The sequence below is a fragment of the Euphorbia lathyris genome, chromosome 3, assembly GCF_963576675.1.
Source record: "Euphorbia lathyris chromosome 3, ddEupLath1.1, whole genome shotgun sequence".
Lineage (NCBI taxonomy): Eukaryota > Viridiplantae > Streptophyta > Magnoliopsida > Malpighiales > Euphorbiaceae > Euphorbia > Euphorbia lathyris.
The window spans coordinates 38,522,791-38,539,376 of NC_088912.1; the positions used below are offsets into that span (position 1 = coordinate 38,522,791).

Consider the following 16,586-nt stretch of genomic DNA (forward strand, 5'->3'; position numbering starts at 1 on the left):
ATGAATAGCTTGAATCTTGGATTGATATATCCAATTGAAATTGGATTGAAACAGGATGAGAAATGAAGTATAAATGGTGTTAAAGGTATTTCAGAAAAGTTAACCAAAAAAAAAAGAGTCTAATTTGATAATAGGTGTTACAATGGATCTAAAAATATAAACAAACCTTGCAGTTGGGTCAGTTTTGTAATTAAAATTAAATAGGGTCGAGTGAGCAAGTGGGTTGTGTTACGGTGGTGTTGACGCTAGAATACGGTATTCGTATTTATTTAAGAAACATGTAATAAATTTGTTTTATAAAAAAGAAAAGGTCTTTTTGTTTTTTAAATTTAGTTACGACCACCTGTGCTCTGCAACTTCGAAAATTTCTCCTTTTTTTCTTTATAAACTCAGCCCATTTCTCTCTCTTCAAATCCCATATTCTTCTTCTTCCATTTAGGGTTTTAGATTCCATTTGCCTCCTCCTTCGATTCAGAGTTTGAGTTTTTTTCCTTTTTCAATTCGTCCCTCTTAGGATTTTTAAGATTCGTTGATTTTTCTCCTTTATGAGGTATGCTTTTTTTCTTTTTCCTTTTAATTTTCTTATTTAACTCTAGTTTATGCTTAATAGCTATCGTTTTCTCAGAAATCTATGTAAATTTGAATTGTTTGTCTTTTCTTTTTGACTAATCTTTAGCTAATATTGTAATAGTTAAGCTGGGTTATGGTAGATGATTAATACATATATTAATTATTATTATTTGGGTGTCTTCTTGGTTGTAGAAAGGTCAACGATTTCTTGGTGTAGCAGTTGTACCCTGCATCGGATTATATAAAGCTGGAGCTATCAGTATGTTGGGTTCCAACATTAGCAAATTTAGCATCCTAACTTTTTCCTTTCATTTGGCTGAATGGCATCCGCTTGAATAACAAAGCTGAAATAGGGCTTGCTGTGCCCTCGCCATCGCACCTTATCAATTCAGGTCTGATGAACTTTTTTATTTTGTTTTTCTTATTTGGGGATCAAGTATAACCGTATAAGCAATGTTCTTCTTATTTTACCTATTTCTATGTATTACACAAATAAACTATCTGGAAACCTTCAAAGCAGTCATTGAAGTGGTTTCCAATTTTTGTGGAAAATGACCAAGTAAAAAGAACAAATGGTTCTTGAAGAATCGTTTTTGCTGAGTAATTGGTGTAGCTCAGCATCAATTGAGTTCTTACAGGTTTTTTTTGCTTCCATGTATTCCATTATTCTAGTGAAAACCTACTTCTTTTTGGTTTTTGTTTTAGGGTTTCTATAGTGTAAGCATCTTTTCTAAATTTTGCATTAATGGAATCATTATTGGTTGGCTTATGCAGAATCTGTTCTTTGCAGAGTTAGGTGTTGGTTTTATTTTTCCTTTTCTGAGAATTCTGCTAATTGCCTGAAAGTTGGAGAGCTTTTGATGTACCGCAAGACGTATTCACTTGCTAGAGTAATGGGCTGTTGTAGCTGTTTTGGCTTCTCCTGGAAGCCAAAACAGAAAACAAGGCCCATTTCTGTGAGGAATAATCTATCCAGGGAATATTTGTTGGATGAAGAGATTGATGATGAGGACGATGTCTCGTATAATGGTGAGATTAGTGACAGTGCTTATGAAGAGTATGATGAGTTGCCAAACCGTGCCAAACATTCGGAGGAGATTTTAAGAATTAGACAACAAAATGGAACGATTTGCAGGCAATTTCCTGTCAAGGAAACCCAAAAACTCGTTCGCTCAGAGGTACTGCATCAGTTTGATGTTCAAAAACACTGAAATAGTTATATGATTTATCAAACATAATGCAGTCCAATAAAGGGATGTATGTGTGGTTGATGCTTTTGGTATTATATTGAATAACACATGGGTTACATAAGGGAATTTGCGCTATGAGCTTATGTCTCTAATATATGTCATTTAAGGGTTTCACAATGACCAATAAAATATTAATTATACTATCAAAATGACTAATTTACCCTTAATACTTCTCTGTTAAAACTCTAGTTTATATGCGAAATTTCTCCTTCTTAATTATTATGACTCAATTAGAATTATTTGCATTAATTACTAAACCTCTCTTATCATAAATAAGGGTAAATTTAAGAAAATATTGTCAAAGTGCATTGGTATTACAAAACAACAGATAAAAAAGACCAAATTGAAAATCCTAATACGACATCTATTTGAGACAAGAGGGAGTGTACTTTAACAACAATTACATGTCTCTTTGAGCATCTATTTGCTTATTTAATGTGAATTTGTCACGAATTACATGTTTTCCTGGAGTCATGTATTTGCTTTTTAAATCTGTGATTCATCTTCTTGCCTCCACCATTCTATCTATTCCTTTCTTTTCTTTAGGGAAGAAATCTCAGGTTCAATTTGCTGAAGAAGTTCTTGTGTGTGTTGTTGCACCTAATTATTTATGCCTAGTGTCTTGGACTGTCACTCGCTAGTGCGATTTGTTATTTCATTGGCTGTATTCCTGTCATAAATTTATGTGTTTATACTCTTATTTGTTTATTTTTGAGGTGCTTTTGTAGGATGAAAATGGTATAAAGATGATCAATGAATATGTTCGTGAGTATAAGATTGGTGCTGGTAGCTATGGAAAAGTGGTAAGCATCAGCAGGAAAGGATTCTATTGCATTGCTTGGCTGCAGATACTGACCTAGCTTTTTGGCTTTCCTTCGCAGGTTCTTTATCGAAGCTGTGTAGATGGAAGGAAATATGCAATTAAGGTATTGTTTTATGCCTTAATTTGGAATTATTTTTTCCAGTGAATACAGTTAAGATACTTCCTATCCTTCTAAGACCCTTCCAACCTCAACCACAACCACAACCACAACCACAAAGATAAGAAGAATAAAGAGGAAAATGAAGAGGAAGGATAAAGCATGTGTATCGTGCCTCTGGGTACCAGCTTTGAGGTACAGGTAGTGATATTGTTAGACTCAACTACCCTTACCCCCGCTGATCCTCAAATATAGGAAAAATAAAGAAGAATTTTTGTATTTTGCTTTGCAGATTTTGGATGCGATCTTGGCCAGTCTCAGTTTCCATCTCTCTCTTTCTCTCTCTCCCTCCCCCCCTCTCTCTCTCTATATATATTATATGTATATGGCATTAAGTTTATTTCTCAGAAACTAGCTGTTAACTTCTGAATTACAGCAGTGTAGTGATTTATTTTGCTCTCCTGGATGCCACGTGAGTTCATGCTTTTTCTTTTCAGGCTTTTCATAAGTCTCATTTATTGAAGCAGCGGGTTGCTCCTTCAGAGACTGCAATGGGTGATGTTCTCCGTGAGGTATCTGTACACTCATTTTCTAACTTCATGTATGAAGGCTGAATATGCTAATGTTTTTAGCTTCGCCCTTTCTCCTCTTCCCCCCTGATAGTCACTCTAACTCATTGGTGTTCATGTGGAAAAAACGACCTCTCTCTCATTCTCCCATCTTAGGCGGTGGGAGTTACATTACATACATACATATAAACGCAAATATGTCTATACATATCTATCCATGTTTGTTCAAGAAGTTAGTACCTTGTACAGTTACATACCTGTTTTTATTTGTGTATTGTGGATTTTTTGGTTGTTTGTGTAGCTATTTGATATATAATTTGCATTACTTTGGATAAAATTTTCTTAAATACTGTTTGTTTGCAGGTTCTCATCATGAAAATGTTGGATCATCCCAATATTGTTAATTTAATTGAGGTGATTGATGACCCACACACAGATCACTTCTATATGGGTATTTATGACTAAATTCTTTCTCGTTATCTTTTTACATGACAATGCTCTATTAATTGTTTGTTCATATATGTTTTTTGGACATATTTGTGAAGGATTGTCTTAATACTGTTGTGGTTGACTTTGACTGTTTTTCTTTCCAGTTCTTGAATATGTGGATGGAAAATGGGTTAATGGAGGTGGAATAGAAGAAAGTACTGCTAGAAAATACTTGCGGGATATTGTCTCAGGGCTAATGTATCTCCACGCTCATGTACGATCTTGATCTTCATCCAACTTTTTTTGTGTTTGACAAAGTATTTTACATGCCTAATCTTAAAGAGCATGCATCATTTGCATGGGGTGAAGCTATGGTATTGTGCTAACTTCGTGCAAAATGATTTTTGAAGTACTTGGATACCAGTAGTATATCAATAAAATAGCGAGTCTTGATTTCCAATTAAAAACTATGTAGTTGTGGTATCCAAAAGCCAATGGTTGGAAGTATTATTCTTATCTGACTTTGGTACAAATTTTTGTGGCAAGTTTTAGTGGTCCAATTTTAGTAGGTATCTAGAAGAAAGTTTTACTAGTTTGCACCCTTGCAGGATTGACAGGACTTTCTAGCTATCCAATTCTGCATGAGTCAGCAGTTGACATATTCTTTTGGTTTTACTTAGTTGATTGCTATTTCTTATCTTCTTTGCATGTTTAAATTTGCGATCTTCTGTCTACTTGATCATGAATGTCCCTGCAGCACATTCTGGATATACTTGAGTAATATTGCAATTGGGATTCACCTGTTGCAGTCTTGAACTGCTATCAGTTTTAGTTGTATAATCAACTCCTCTAGACCACAACTTGATAAAATACTTTCACCATGCTAGTCAGGTTTCTATCAGGGAACTGTAGAGTCTAATTAATTCACAACTGTATTATTCTGATGTTGCGAACTTGATGATATAAAAATATGCCGGTGGATTCGCTTGCAGTTAGCAATTTCCGTGTTTCACTCAAATGTTCTGCAAAAAGTCTCTTCTTCCTTCCTTTTTCTTTTCTTTTAGCTTAATGCTGATGTTTTATTTCCTTTAATACACAGAGAAGACAATTGATATGTATCTGAGCAGGTGTTTCTTGTTAATTAACAGAATGTAGTTCATGGTGATATTAAACCTGATAACCTGTTGGTTACTAGTTCTGGTACAGTGAAGATAGGAGATTTCAGTGTTAGCCAGGTGTTTGAGGTAATGAAACAGTTCCCTGTTACTCAAATTATTACTTCTAATAGACTTGAGCTAACAATATTAATCATATATTTTCTTGGAGAGGTTACTTTTCCTTGTTTTGTTATTTTGCGTGCTGTTCTGTTATTCTTTTGTGCAAGAGTTATTTTGCCACCTCCACATGTGATGAGATCTTCGATATACTTTCATTACTTTGGGTTTGATACATTACCATAGGAAACAGATGAATTTGAATTTTACAGATACTCAGAAACCCAATTGATGGGGATACCAATGAGATGATCTGCATTGCACCTATTAGTATTACATTATTTTAGCATAGGATTGAAGCTTTATTTGGCCCTTGTTGTATCCAAAATTTTGTCATTTGCCCATGTGTATCATTTGGTAACATTTGCCCCTCGAGTTATTCTCATAGATGACGTTTAACTCATTCTGAATGAAAAACTATTTGATTTGTTAATTTTTTCACATGCCACAATTTTTAACACGTGTTGTGTACACGAGGCAATTGTTTTAAATTTTTTTTCCATATAGGCTTAATATGTGGATAAATAAGGAATTTATTTTTTCTTATGTATCCGCATATTAAGTCTATATGGAAAAAAAAATTAAAACAATTGTCATGTGTACATGTCAAGTGTGAAATATTGTGTCATGTGGCAATAATTAACAAATGGATTAACTTTTCATCCAAAATGGGTTAAATGTCACATGGGAATGCCTCATGGTATCAAATGTTAACAAATGATACCACGGGGGCAAATGACAAAATTTTGGATACCACAGGGGGCCAAATAAGCCTTTATGCCTTTTAGCATACTTATTTAGTTGTTATAGAGGAATTTTAATTGAAGTTTTGTGACTTATGTACTGCTAATTCAGCCCCCTAAAGACATCCTAATAATATAAATAAACCGCGTTGCATAAATGAATATGAAGTTTTTGGCCTAGATGTGAAATGTTTCTTTTTACTATAATTGTAGTATTTAAATTGCAATGCACTTGGCTTCACTCGGTTCTGTCTAGGTATGAAAGCTTATATGTTGTAGAGCAAATGTGTAACCTTAGGTCCATAAGGGTAATGCTTTCAAGATTTCATTTGTATCAGATGGGATAGCGTATTCTCTTTGATTTTACTCGAGTGACAAATGGATAATTGGATATTTATTCCTAAACATTTCTGTCTCTGTTCCTTACAATTTTTACATATGTTTATGAAGGATGATAATGATGAGCTCCGACGGTCACCTGGGACCCCTGTTTTTACTGCGCCTGAGTGTTGTCTAGGTTAGATACAGACCTGATAAATCTTATAAAGATGAGCACAGATGTAGGAAGAATAGAGATCTATTTACAACTATATCTCAAATTTTCACTTAACTCAACAGGGCTTACCTATCATGGCAAAGCTGCTGACACATGGGCAGTGGGAGTGACTTTGTACTGTATGATTCTTGGGCATTACCCATTTCTTGGAGAAACACTACAGGATACATATGACCAGGCAAGAACCCCTTTTATTCCTTGTTTTTAAGATGCCATTTTCGGCTTATGTAATAAATTGTTTGATGGGATATTTTCTCCACTATCGTCCGTGTCCAGATTGTTAACAATCCTTTAGTGCTTCCAAATGAGATGAATCCACAGCTGAGGAGCTTACTTGAAGGACTACTTTGCAAAGGTATGATATTTTCGATGTTTTTCCTTGTCAGCTATGGCCACTAGAATTTCGGGAATCGCTTGTTACTTGTTGGACATATTCTGCTTTTTCATTTTTCTTTTCCTTAGATCTGTGTTCTGAATTGAACATTGTCATGTGCAGACCCACAGCAAAGGATGACATTAGATGCAGTAGCACAGCATAGCTGGATTACTGGAGAAGATGGACCAATGTCTCGGTATCTATGCTGGTGCAAGCGAAATAGCATCGAGAGCAAACAATATAATGAGAGAAACGTTGAAAACCACATAACCGCCACTGGAATCGATGAGAGTCGAACTTACTGAATAGTGAATTGTTTTTAAAAAAAAATAGTTATAGATTTATTCCTGTATAGTACCCTTTACGATTTTCTTCGTTAATTTTGACTCGTGAAAAAGAGGGACAGAGGCATGCGTATCTTGCTTCAGACCCAGTATTAAGCAACATTCTGGAACATGAGATGAGAGATATGATACCAGGTATGCCCCAAAGCTATATAGAAAGGATCTGAGCTGGTGATTGATCTTTTCAACTGTCAATTAGTGTAGAATGTTTTAATTTTTTAATTTTTTTTCGGGGGGGATAAAGTTTACATGATTTTGTGATGATATTGAAGATATGATTTTTGATGTGAGATTTTTAATGCTGTTCTACTTTCCAATGTTGTTTCTTATGATAGTCTGGTCAGTAAGCATGTTCTTGTGTCTGAATTAGTGTTAATTTGCAAAACTTTGCTATCAGAATTATCTATCAAAACTAGTTGTCTTTTTATATTAAAAAAAAAAAGAAATTAAAGGAAAAACAATAAACTAGATGGAGTATGAAGGCTTAAATTAAATTTTGGCCACATGTATAGCAAGATGTCCCTCCCTTTATGATAAAGATGGTTTGTGGGAATCATTTCTTATGGCACACAGCTAATTTTTTTTTATGAAATATGAACTAATAGTATAATTACGTTTTGCCTTTTGCTATTTTCTTTTTCTTCATCAAAAGCTTGAGAGAGGTTTGAAGGAAAGGTTTTAAAGCAAAGCTTGATTGAGTTTTGGAGGAGAATTAAAGATTAACTTGTATCGAGGAAATAAGAATCATTGGTTTTCAAAATCCTCAAGTAGTGGGTTAAGAAAGCTTAACTTTTTTTTTTTGTAAAAGAAAAAATACCATTTGTTAATTTATACCAAATTTGTCGATTCATTTGTTTCATATTACATATTTTTTTTAGAGAATTTTATTGAAATTAAGAATATTAGATAAAAAGTTTTGATATCCTTTATTTATTGATTTTACTATTAATTAATCTTATAATAAGTTTATTATTTCAATTACTTTTCATAAAAAAAAGTATTTAATGTTTGTTGATCATATCAAAATGCTATATATATTATGAAACAAAAAAAATTCTAAAAAAATAGATAATAGTATTTTTCTTTAATTTCACTGTTAATAAATATTACTGTGAATAATTAAAAAATTACAGGCCTTTCATGAAATAATTCTACATCTTAAATTTTTTAAATAAATTATTGAGAATAATAAAAGTTATGATGCTATTCATAATGACTATTTTTTTATATATTAAGATCATCTCCCATCCATTTCATCAATTTTGCTATATCAAACTGTATTTTCTTTATTTTCTCTCTGTGTTTTGATGTTGTTATCGTCTTTTTACTCTAATTCATTTCCTCTTTTCAAACACAAGATTTCCTTTAAATAATAATATTATATAACAAAATATATAATAATTATACTTATATATAAAAAAGTAAACAAAAAAATAAGAAAATAATAATAAAATATTATTTGATGTTGCATCAAATTTTCTAATGCAAGATTAAATTTGATGACAACATCGCATTCATCAAAATAAAAATAAGAATACGATTTGATAATGAGTTGGAGAGCTAACCATCATCGAATCTCATTCCCAGAGATGGTCTTATATATTAACCAAATAAAATTTTAAGCATAATTTTTTGTTTCTCTCTGTTATTATTGGCCTTTTAATTCATTCCATTGTTTTTTTTAACTACTCTATTCATTCCATTATATTTAACATTTTTGAGCAAAATCTAAATTTTATTTATTTGTCAATTTTATTTTTTTACAAGTTTAAGGGGTTGTGTGTGATGTTTTTGGAGAGTTAAGGGGGTTGAGAGGTTGTCCCCTAAGTTGAAGGGGCCAGGTGAAAAAAAGTTACAAGTTTAGGGGACTGGGTGTGTATTAAGCCTTTAATTAATCAATTCGAGTTTTGTGAGACACTTTTTATGCGAATTTTCTCTTAATTTAAACTTGTCGCGTATGATTACAAAAAAAAAAACTTGTCGCGTATGATTACAAAAAAAAAAACTTGTCGCGTATATTAGAATTTAAACTCAAAATCTGCAACTTAAACAATTTAAATAATTTAACCATTCAAATTAACTTTAATTAGTTATTAATTTTTTTTTTTAACAATTATTTGGGGGTTTGGAGTTAATTTAACTTGTTGTCTAGGAAACAACTTTGTGATAGTAGTCAATTTTGTTGATGTTGATTTGCATGATAAACATTGCACTTAGTCTTGTATAACTTTTTTTTATCCTTTTTGCGTTACCACCTAATATTTTAATAGCTCTATAATTGGTTGGTCGTTAAATTAGTTTCCAGCTTAAGTTAATTAATTGAAGTAATTAGTTTTAAATAAATTAATCATGGAAAAAGTAGTACCTCTCATAAGCATTTTTACGAATTTTAATTCTAATGGAAATTCCTTTTGCTTGATTTGTATAATTCAAATAATCTAGTTTTTCTAGAATTATTGTGAATTTTGTGCTATTTTTGTTATGTTTTAAAAGCGTGTAATTTTTCTAAAAAAGGCATGAACAATTAAGTTAAATTTGTTAGTAGGTTGTAGTTAGGAATTAGGATGATGTTTCCATGTTTGAGTGGCTAGGCTAGACGTCCATGATTATCTAGCTTTTCATTATCGTCAATTTAAATGGTTTCAACCTCTATTTAAATTACTAAGATGGAGCTTTTAAAATTCAAAAGCGTCAAACCAATCTAATAGAATAAATAAATAAGTAGAATGATTATTTTTGGGTTGAATTGGATCGGATGAATTGAATCACTGAATTGATTTTGTGCTATTTCATTTCAATCCACAATTCGGTAAATTTTGACTAATTAGCCAAAGTATAATCCGTTTTAATACGTAAAATTTATAAAATTTGAGCTTATTAAAATTTACAATTTAAAAATTGAGTTTATAAACTTCAATCAAAAACTAAATTAATCTCTTGACTCTAACTTTGGGGATGATTTTGACCCTTGTAGAATTAACCGTTAGTTTGTTAGCAACTGATTAGAAATAGGAACAGTATACTTCCCCTTTTACCCTTTCTCTGTTTTAGCTATTATAAATAAACAGCTTGCAACTGTAACCTAATTCAATTTGATTTTAATGAATTCATCTTCTTCTCCATAATCTCTCTTTAGTTTTACATGGTATCAGAGCTTTGTGTAACTGATTCAAGACTTTAATCTCAAAACTTTTCCGCAAAATTTTTAAACCGAAGAGAGCATTCAACAATGGTGAAGAAGGATCATAATCGAAGAAGATTGAGGAATAGTGATTACCTCAATGATGAAGAAGATATCTCTGATTTTCAACATGAATTTGAAGATCGTTACCAGCCTCAAGATCCTCAGACCATGAATTATCGGCGTGCTCTTGATCATCCAGAATCAAGCACTCGCCAGAATGATGAACTGAGAACAGAGGTTGAGAATGACAAAAACACCAGGTCAACCGAAGAACAAAAATCAGGTGTCGCAAGAGAGAGAAATCTCAGATCTGAAGTTAGAACAGACGGATTGCGACCTGAAGTCGAAAGAGAGAGGAATTACCGGGAGAATGAAGATTTCCAGTTTGCAGACATAATGCAACTGCAAAATGGAACACTTTGGGAGCTTCACTGGTAAGCATCCCTCTCACCACCACTAATTACCTTTCTTGGCTTCGTGCTGTTAAAATAGGCCTGGCTGCTAAAGACAAATTAGATTTTGTCTTGAGAGATGATATCAAACCTCCTCCATTTTCTGTGTTTTACAACAAATGGAAGAAGTGTGATAATATGGTGTTATCCTGGTTGATTGGTTCAATGTCAAAAGAATTATGTGAATCTTTTCTCTATTGCAAAACTGCTAGGGAATTATGGATTGAGATACAGCAGCGTTTTGGTGAGTCTAACAGCCCTTTAATCTACCAATTAAAGAAGGAATTAAGTTTGTTAAAACAAGGCAATATGAATGTTTGCTTGTATTTCACCAAAATGAAGAAACTATGGGAAGATTTGGCTGAATTGAACTCTTTTCCAGTCTGTTATTGTCCAGAAAATGGAAACAAGCTTGCATTAATGGTTGAAGCAGATCATTTAATGCAATTTCTGATGGGTCTTGATGACTTGTATGATGCTACAAGAGACCAAATCTTGATGATGGATCCACTTCCATCCATCAACAAAGCTTATTCTTACATCCAAAAAATGGAGAAACAGAAACAAAATGTCACTGCTTCATCTCATAAGATAGAGATTGCAAATGCAGTAGTAAGTGATGGCGTAAGATCTAGGTAGAGTTTTCTAATGACGATATGTATATATTATGAGTGCGGACTCTATATCTATGGATGTGATCTTTATAAATTGCTCTTAACTCTACTAGACGCTACGACTACTTAGGGGCAAGTGTACCCCATCGTATCAAGTAATAATCCGGTTAAGACCGGGTATCGAATCCACGGGATTTATAATTACAAGTATTAGACGACTCGGTTTCGTATGTTATTTAAGCGGCGATTACTTTGGGGTTGGTGTGAGAATCAACTACAAACTACTCCTAAACTATTAGTGAGACATATTTACGTCACAAAAACTCTACGAAGTGATATGAATGGTGATAAGATATAAATACGATAAACAATGATTCTAAATATATACGGTTAATGATTTACTCTTGCAATGACGACTACGTGTAGTGTGACCGACCCGTGAAGTACTTAGACTACGTGATTCCTAGTCAAGGCGTGTCTAATGCTTGGGATTAGAAATTAGGGCCCGTAAGTTCCGTGGCTTGTCAATTCCTACGGTTTCCAGTTTGTCACTTCCGGTAAGGCAATACCTATATAACCCCTAAAGATAGCCCGAATGGCGTCGGAAATCGTGTCCTCCTACACAATAATCAATTACGAATATCAAAACAAGTAGCAAGTATCAACACATATAAGAAATAGAGATTGTGAATCATAAATTATAAATATGGAGAATGAGAATATAGAATACAACCAAGCTTAGTACATAGGAAGAGTATAAGCTAATTAGCAAGTGAAAAGGGAAGAATTCACCCTCGGGACTAGCTAACCGGACTCAAGGCCGTCTCTTAAGACTTGGAGGTGGAACTCTCGAGCTTGGTGAACGAAGGTGGAACGGAACTTCGAGGAAATGCCGGAATGAACGAACAAGCTCTCAAGGTGGGAGAGTTTTTGCTACAAAATCTGAATCTAAACTAAAATAACAAGAATCAAAAGAAGTAAAATGTAGTTATGTTCAAGTATCCTTAAATGAGTGCTAGTCACTCTTATTTATACATCAAGCTAGGGGTAGAATTGTAACTTCATAAGGTACAAGCATGAAACAACATCATTTTCTTCAGAATTCCCATGATACGCCTCGTGTATGGTGGAGCACGCCTCGTGTGTTTGCCCATGCCTTCAATAATTTCCTGCATGTGGACCTAAATCGGATCCTCTTGTCTCAACTACGCCCCGCGTATGTGGATATACGCCTTGTGTGTTTGAGCTCCTGGCTGAAAAGTGCTTGAATTACACCATCTACGCCGTGCGTATCCTGAAATACGCCTCGTGTAGATAGTTGACTTTGGGGGACAAATGCAGTCTGACTTTCAAGATTAGGCTAATCATTTCTGACATAAGTCATACGCCTCGCGTAGGGTGGCATACGCCTCGTGTATGCTGAGTAGATTCCACGTGGTGTCTGCGGATAAGGCAATTATTTCTGACCCAATGTTTCACGCCTCATGTAAGGGGTGATACGCCTCGTGTAAGGGGTGATACGCCTCGTGTAAGTGGTGATACACCTCGTGTAAATGTATGATTTTTGCCTCCTTGTTCGTACCTGAAATGCAATTCTTGAGAGCCGAGTTAGCCTGACGTTTAATTTACTAAATTCAATCAAAACTACGATATAATTAACTAACAGTACGAATTTTATTCTTACTTTGTTATTTTATTAAAACACTCTATTTTGTAATTAAACTTATTTATTTAGTCTCAAATTAGACCGTAAATCACGCTAAAAGATAGGGACGAAACGCCCCTATCAAACCTCCTCGGACTTTAAAGTTTTACTTGTCCTCAAGTAAAAGAAATCGAAAGACAAGAGATTGAGATAATTGAGAAACAAACGGATGGTTGGTTTTTCCAAGTGCGTGATTTCAAAGCTACGGTTTTATGCAAAGGTTCGGTGAGTACCTACGCAAGCAATTGAGTACAAAAACTTTATTTGAAACCTCCGTGATCAAAATTGATAGACAATATTAACGGGGGTCGATCATCTTTTGAGAACTCGGTAGTACCTCACCAAGGGATTTTACTCTTAAGCTCAATTTTTGGTGGGTCGGTGTTTTTGCACTCTTCTTTGTACTTACTCGAGGTCACTTTGAATTTGCATTTTATCCGGGTTTTTCCTCGTACGTTATGGTTAGGCAATATTAAAAATGAACCCGGAGGGGGTTGTAATGTGGGTGGCTTTTTAGTGGTTAATTTAAAGAAACTCGAGTTCAAAATACCGTTTTATGATTGCACCGTGTTTTTATTTCGGCCTTAGTGAATTTTGCAAAATATACTTCAAAATTGCTTGGGTGGAGCTTGAGAATGCCTTTTTACTTTAATTGTATCCTTTGTTTTGATAAAGGCACAAAAACAACTTTTGAAAGCTTATTATGCTTAATTGTTGAGGCCGTGGCTTATTTCGGGTAATTCGGGTGCAAATTGATTTTTTCGGTATTTGAATAAGAGGAAAAAGGGTTAAATGTTACACGGGTGTTAGCAAAGAAGTTGGTTAATAAGCTCGAAAAGGGTTTCCTAGTGGTGAGTGGAAAACGACAAAAATAAATTAAGAAAAATTAGCCTAAGTGGGTTCAGTTTATCATCTATTGCCTTTTTACCACTAATAAGTGTACTTAACCCGGTATTAGATGCAAATTCTATGAGTCGAGTGAAGTCAAAGCTCTCGAAAAATTGTGAAAGAAATAGAGTTCTCGAACTCTTTTAGGCTCAAAAATACCTCACAAAGATTCGGGTTTAAATTGTGTACTATCGAGTCTTCACTAAATTCTCAATTATCCCGTTTTTATTGTCTTTTCAAAGTTCATTATGGAGATGACAATTGGGTTAAGGCTCAGTGCTTTAGTTTAGTAATAGCCTAAGCTTTTTATAAATTCTCTAACTTCAAAACCAAGACTAAAATCTCTTAATTAAATCATCCCCTCGTGTTCTGACGCTTTTATTTTTAACGACAAATAACGGAACTTTTATCAATTTCCGAAGGAGGTAGTGTGTCGGAATAAATTTAAGAGTCAATAAATTAGTTTAATTATTTTGTTGTTTATTCAATTTTTATTTTTGTTTTTGGTTAGTGCAAAACAAACGTTAAGTGCGGGGTTGCACGGCCCTCCGCGTTATTAAAATGACGCCTATTCCAAGGGCGTCGCAAAAAGAAAACAATACAAAAACAAAAATAAAGAAGGACAAAATAGGACTCTTAGAGTTAGGTCCTACGCGAGGCGTGCCCAGGGGGGCGCCCCGCGTAGGAGGTGCATGTTGAGCCATTTTTGGCCAGAGACTCAAATACGCGAGGCGCACGAAGAGGGGCGCCTCGCGTGTTTCTATCTCTGAGCCATTTAGACAAGAAAAACGGTGGACACGCGGGGCGTAAAAATGGAGTACGCCCCGCGCGGCTTATTTTCTTTTGGAAAAAGTGGGATTTGTTTTTCTTTTTATTTAAACGAAAAGAAATGAGTCGGCAGGAAAATGAAATGCGAAAAATGAAAGTTGGGAAAGAGAACTCCCTTATTCGAGCTTGGGTTGCCTCCCAAGAAGCGCTACGTTATGGTCGGTGAGCTCGACTTAGCATTTCCTCCTAGGTGTATGCTTCCACTCGCGTTAGAAATGAAAATTCCTGAATGAACAATCCGTACCTACAAAACGGATTGTTAGATTCAAAGAAATTTAATGAAAACCAAAAACTATATTTAAAGAAATTATTGAAGAGTTTAGTTTGCTCCCTCTTTGACTCTTTGGGTAGCTCAAAAAGAGTGAAATAACCCGAGGTAGAAGGAACCTCAAACTCTTCTACTTTTGGATTCTCTTCCATGGGTTCACACTCAACCGGCTTTTCGATTAGAATCTCCGTTTCCTCACAACTGAGAAAGCCTTCGGTATTGGGAGAGTCCTCTTGAGAAGGCTCAATTAACTCGCGCTTTATATTTTGACTCACCGGATTGGTGTCTCTAATTGATTCGTCCGCGGTTGAATCGATACGAGATGTCAATCCAGCGATTTGATTTCCCAAATCCCTGCAATATGCCTCATTGTTAGATAATCTCACTTGAATATCTTTAAGCATAGAGATTACCACATCGAATTGCGTGGTTGATTGTCGGTGCGAACATTCGTCATCCATGACGTCGTCCCACAGACGACAATTATAAGACATCATACCATGGAAAGAAAATTATTAGTAACATCAAGAAATAAAACAAATTATTCACAAAAAGAAAGCAATATTTACAAATGCTTAAACTAACAATAAAACGTTTTTGTCTAATATTGTAGGAAATTATAAATCCCCGGCAACGGCGCCAAAAACTTGATGGCGTAAGATCTAGGTAGAGTTTTCTAATGACGATATGTATATATTATGAGTGCGGACTCTATATCTATGGATGTGATCTTTATAAATTGCTCTTAACTCTACTAGACGCTACGACTATTTAGGGGCAAGTGTACCCCGTCGTATCAAGTAATAATCCGGTTAAGATCGGGTATCGAATCCACGGGATTTATAATTACAAGTATTAGACGACTCGGTTTCGTATGTTATTTAAGTGGCGATTACTTTGGGGTTGGTGTGAGAATCAACTACAAACTACTCCTAAACTATTAGTGAGACAGATTTACGTCACAAAAACTCTACGAAGTGATATGAATGGTGATAAGATATAAATACGATAAACAATGATTCTAAATATATACGGTTAATGATTTACTCTTGCAATGATGACTACGTGTAGTGTGACCGACCCGTGAAGTACTTAGACTACGTGATTCCTAGTCAAGGCGTGTTTAATGCTTGGGATTAGAAATTAGGGCCCGTAAGTTCCGTGGCTTGTCAATTCCTACGGTTTCCGGTTTGTCACTTCTGGTAAGGCAACACCTATATAACCCCTAAAGATAGCCCGAATGGCGTCGGAAATCGTGTCCTCCTACACAATAATCAATTACGAATATCAAAACAAGTAGCAAGTATCAACACATATAAGAAATAGAGATTGTGAATCATAAATTATAAATATGGAGAATGAGAATATAGAATACAACCAAGCTTAGTACATAGGAAGAGTACAAGCTAATTAGCAAGTGAAAAGGGAAGAATTCACCCTCGGGACTAGCTAACCGGACTCAAGGCCGTCTCTTAGGACTTGGAGGTGGAACTCTCGAGCTTGGTGAACGAAGGTGGAACGGAACTTCGAGGAAATGCCGGAATGAACGAACAAGATCTCAAGGTGGGAGAGTTTTTGCTACAAAATCTGAATCTAAACTAAAATAACAAGAATCA

The 16,586-nt window shown here is 34.6% G+C and overlaps 1 protein-coding gene across 3 annotated transcripts; it reads left to right on the top strand.

The window, feature by feature from the left end:
- The first annotated feature begins 322 nt into the window (after positions 1–322).
- On the top strand, positions 323–7,381 carry LOC136222244 (serine/threonine-protein kinase GRIK1). 3 transcript variants are annotated; one of them, XM_066009805.1, is made up of 13 exons: positions 323–550; positions 763–962; positions 1,345–1,748; positions 2,549–2,623; positions 2,702–2,746; positions 3,238–3,312; positions 3,673–3,760; positions 3,903–4,012; positions 4,887–4,982; positions 6,206–6,272; positions 6,374–6,489; positions 6,588–6,666; positions 6,808–7,381. In XM_066009805.1, exons 3-13 carry the CDS (start codon positions 1,431–1,433, stop codon positions 6,990–6,992), a joined length of 1,254 nt encoding a protein of 417 aa, XP_065865877.1. In that variant the 5' UTR covers positions 323–550; positions 763–962; positions 1,345–1,430; the 3' UTR covers positions 6,993–7,381. The 3 variants fall into 3 exon arrangements, with proteins under 3 accessions (XP_065865877.1, XP_065865876.1, XP_065865878.1); XM_066009804.1 differs by having other exon boundaries at positions 1,361–1,748; XM_066009806.1 differs by having other exon boundaries at positions 767–962; positions 1,361–1,748.
- Positions 7,382–16,586: the final 9,205 nt, after the last annotated feature.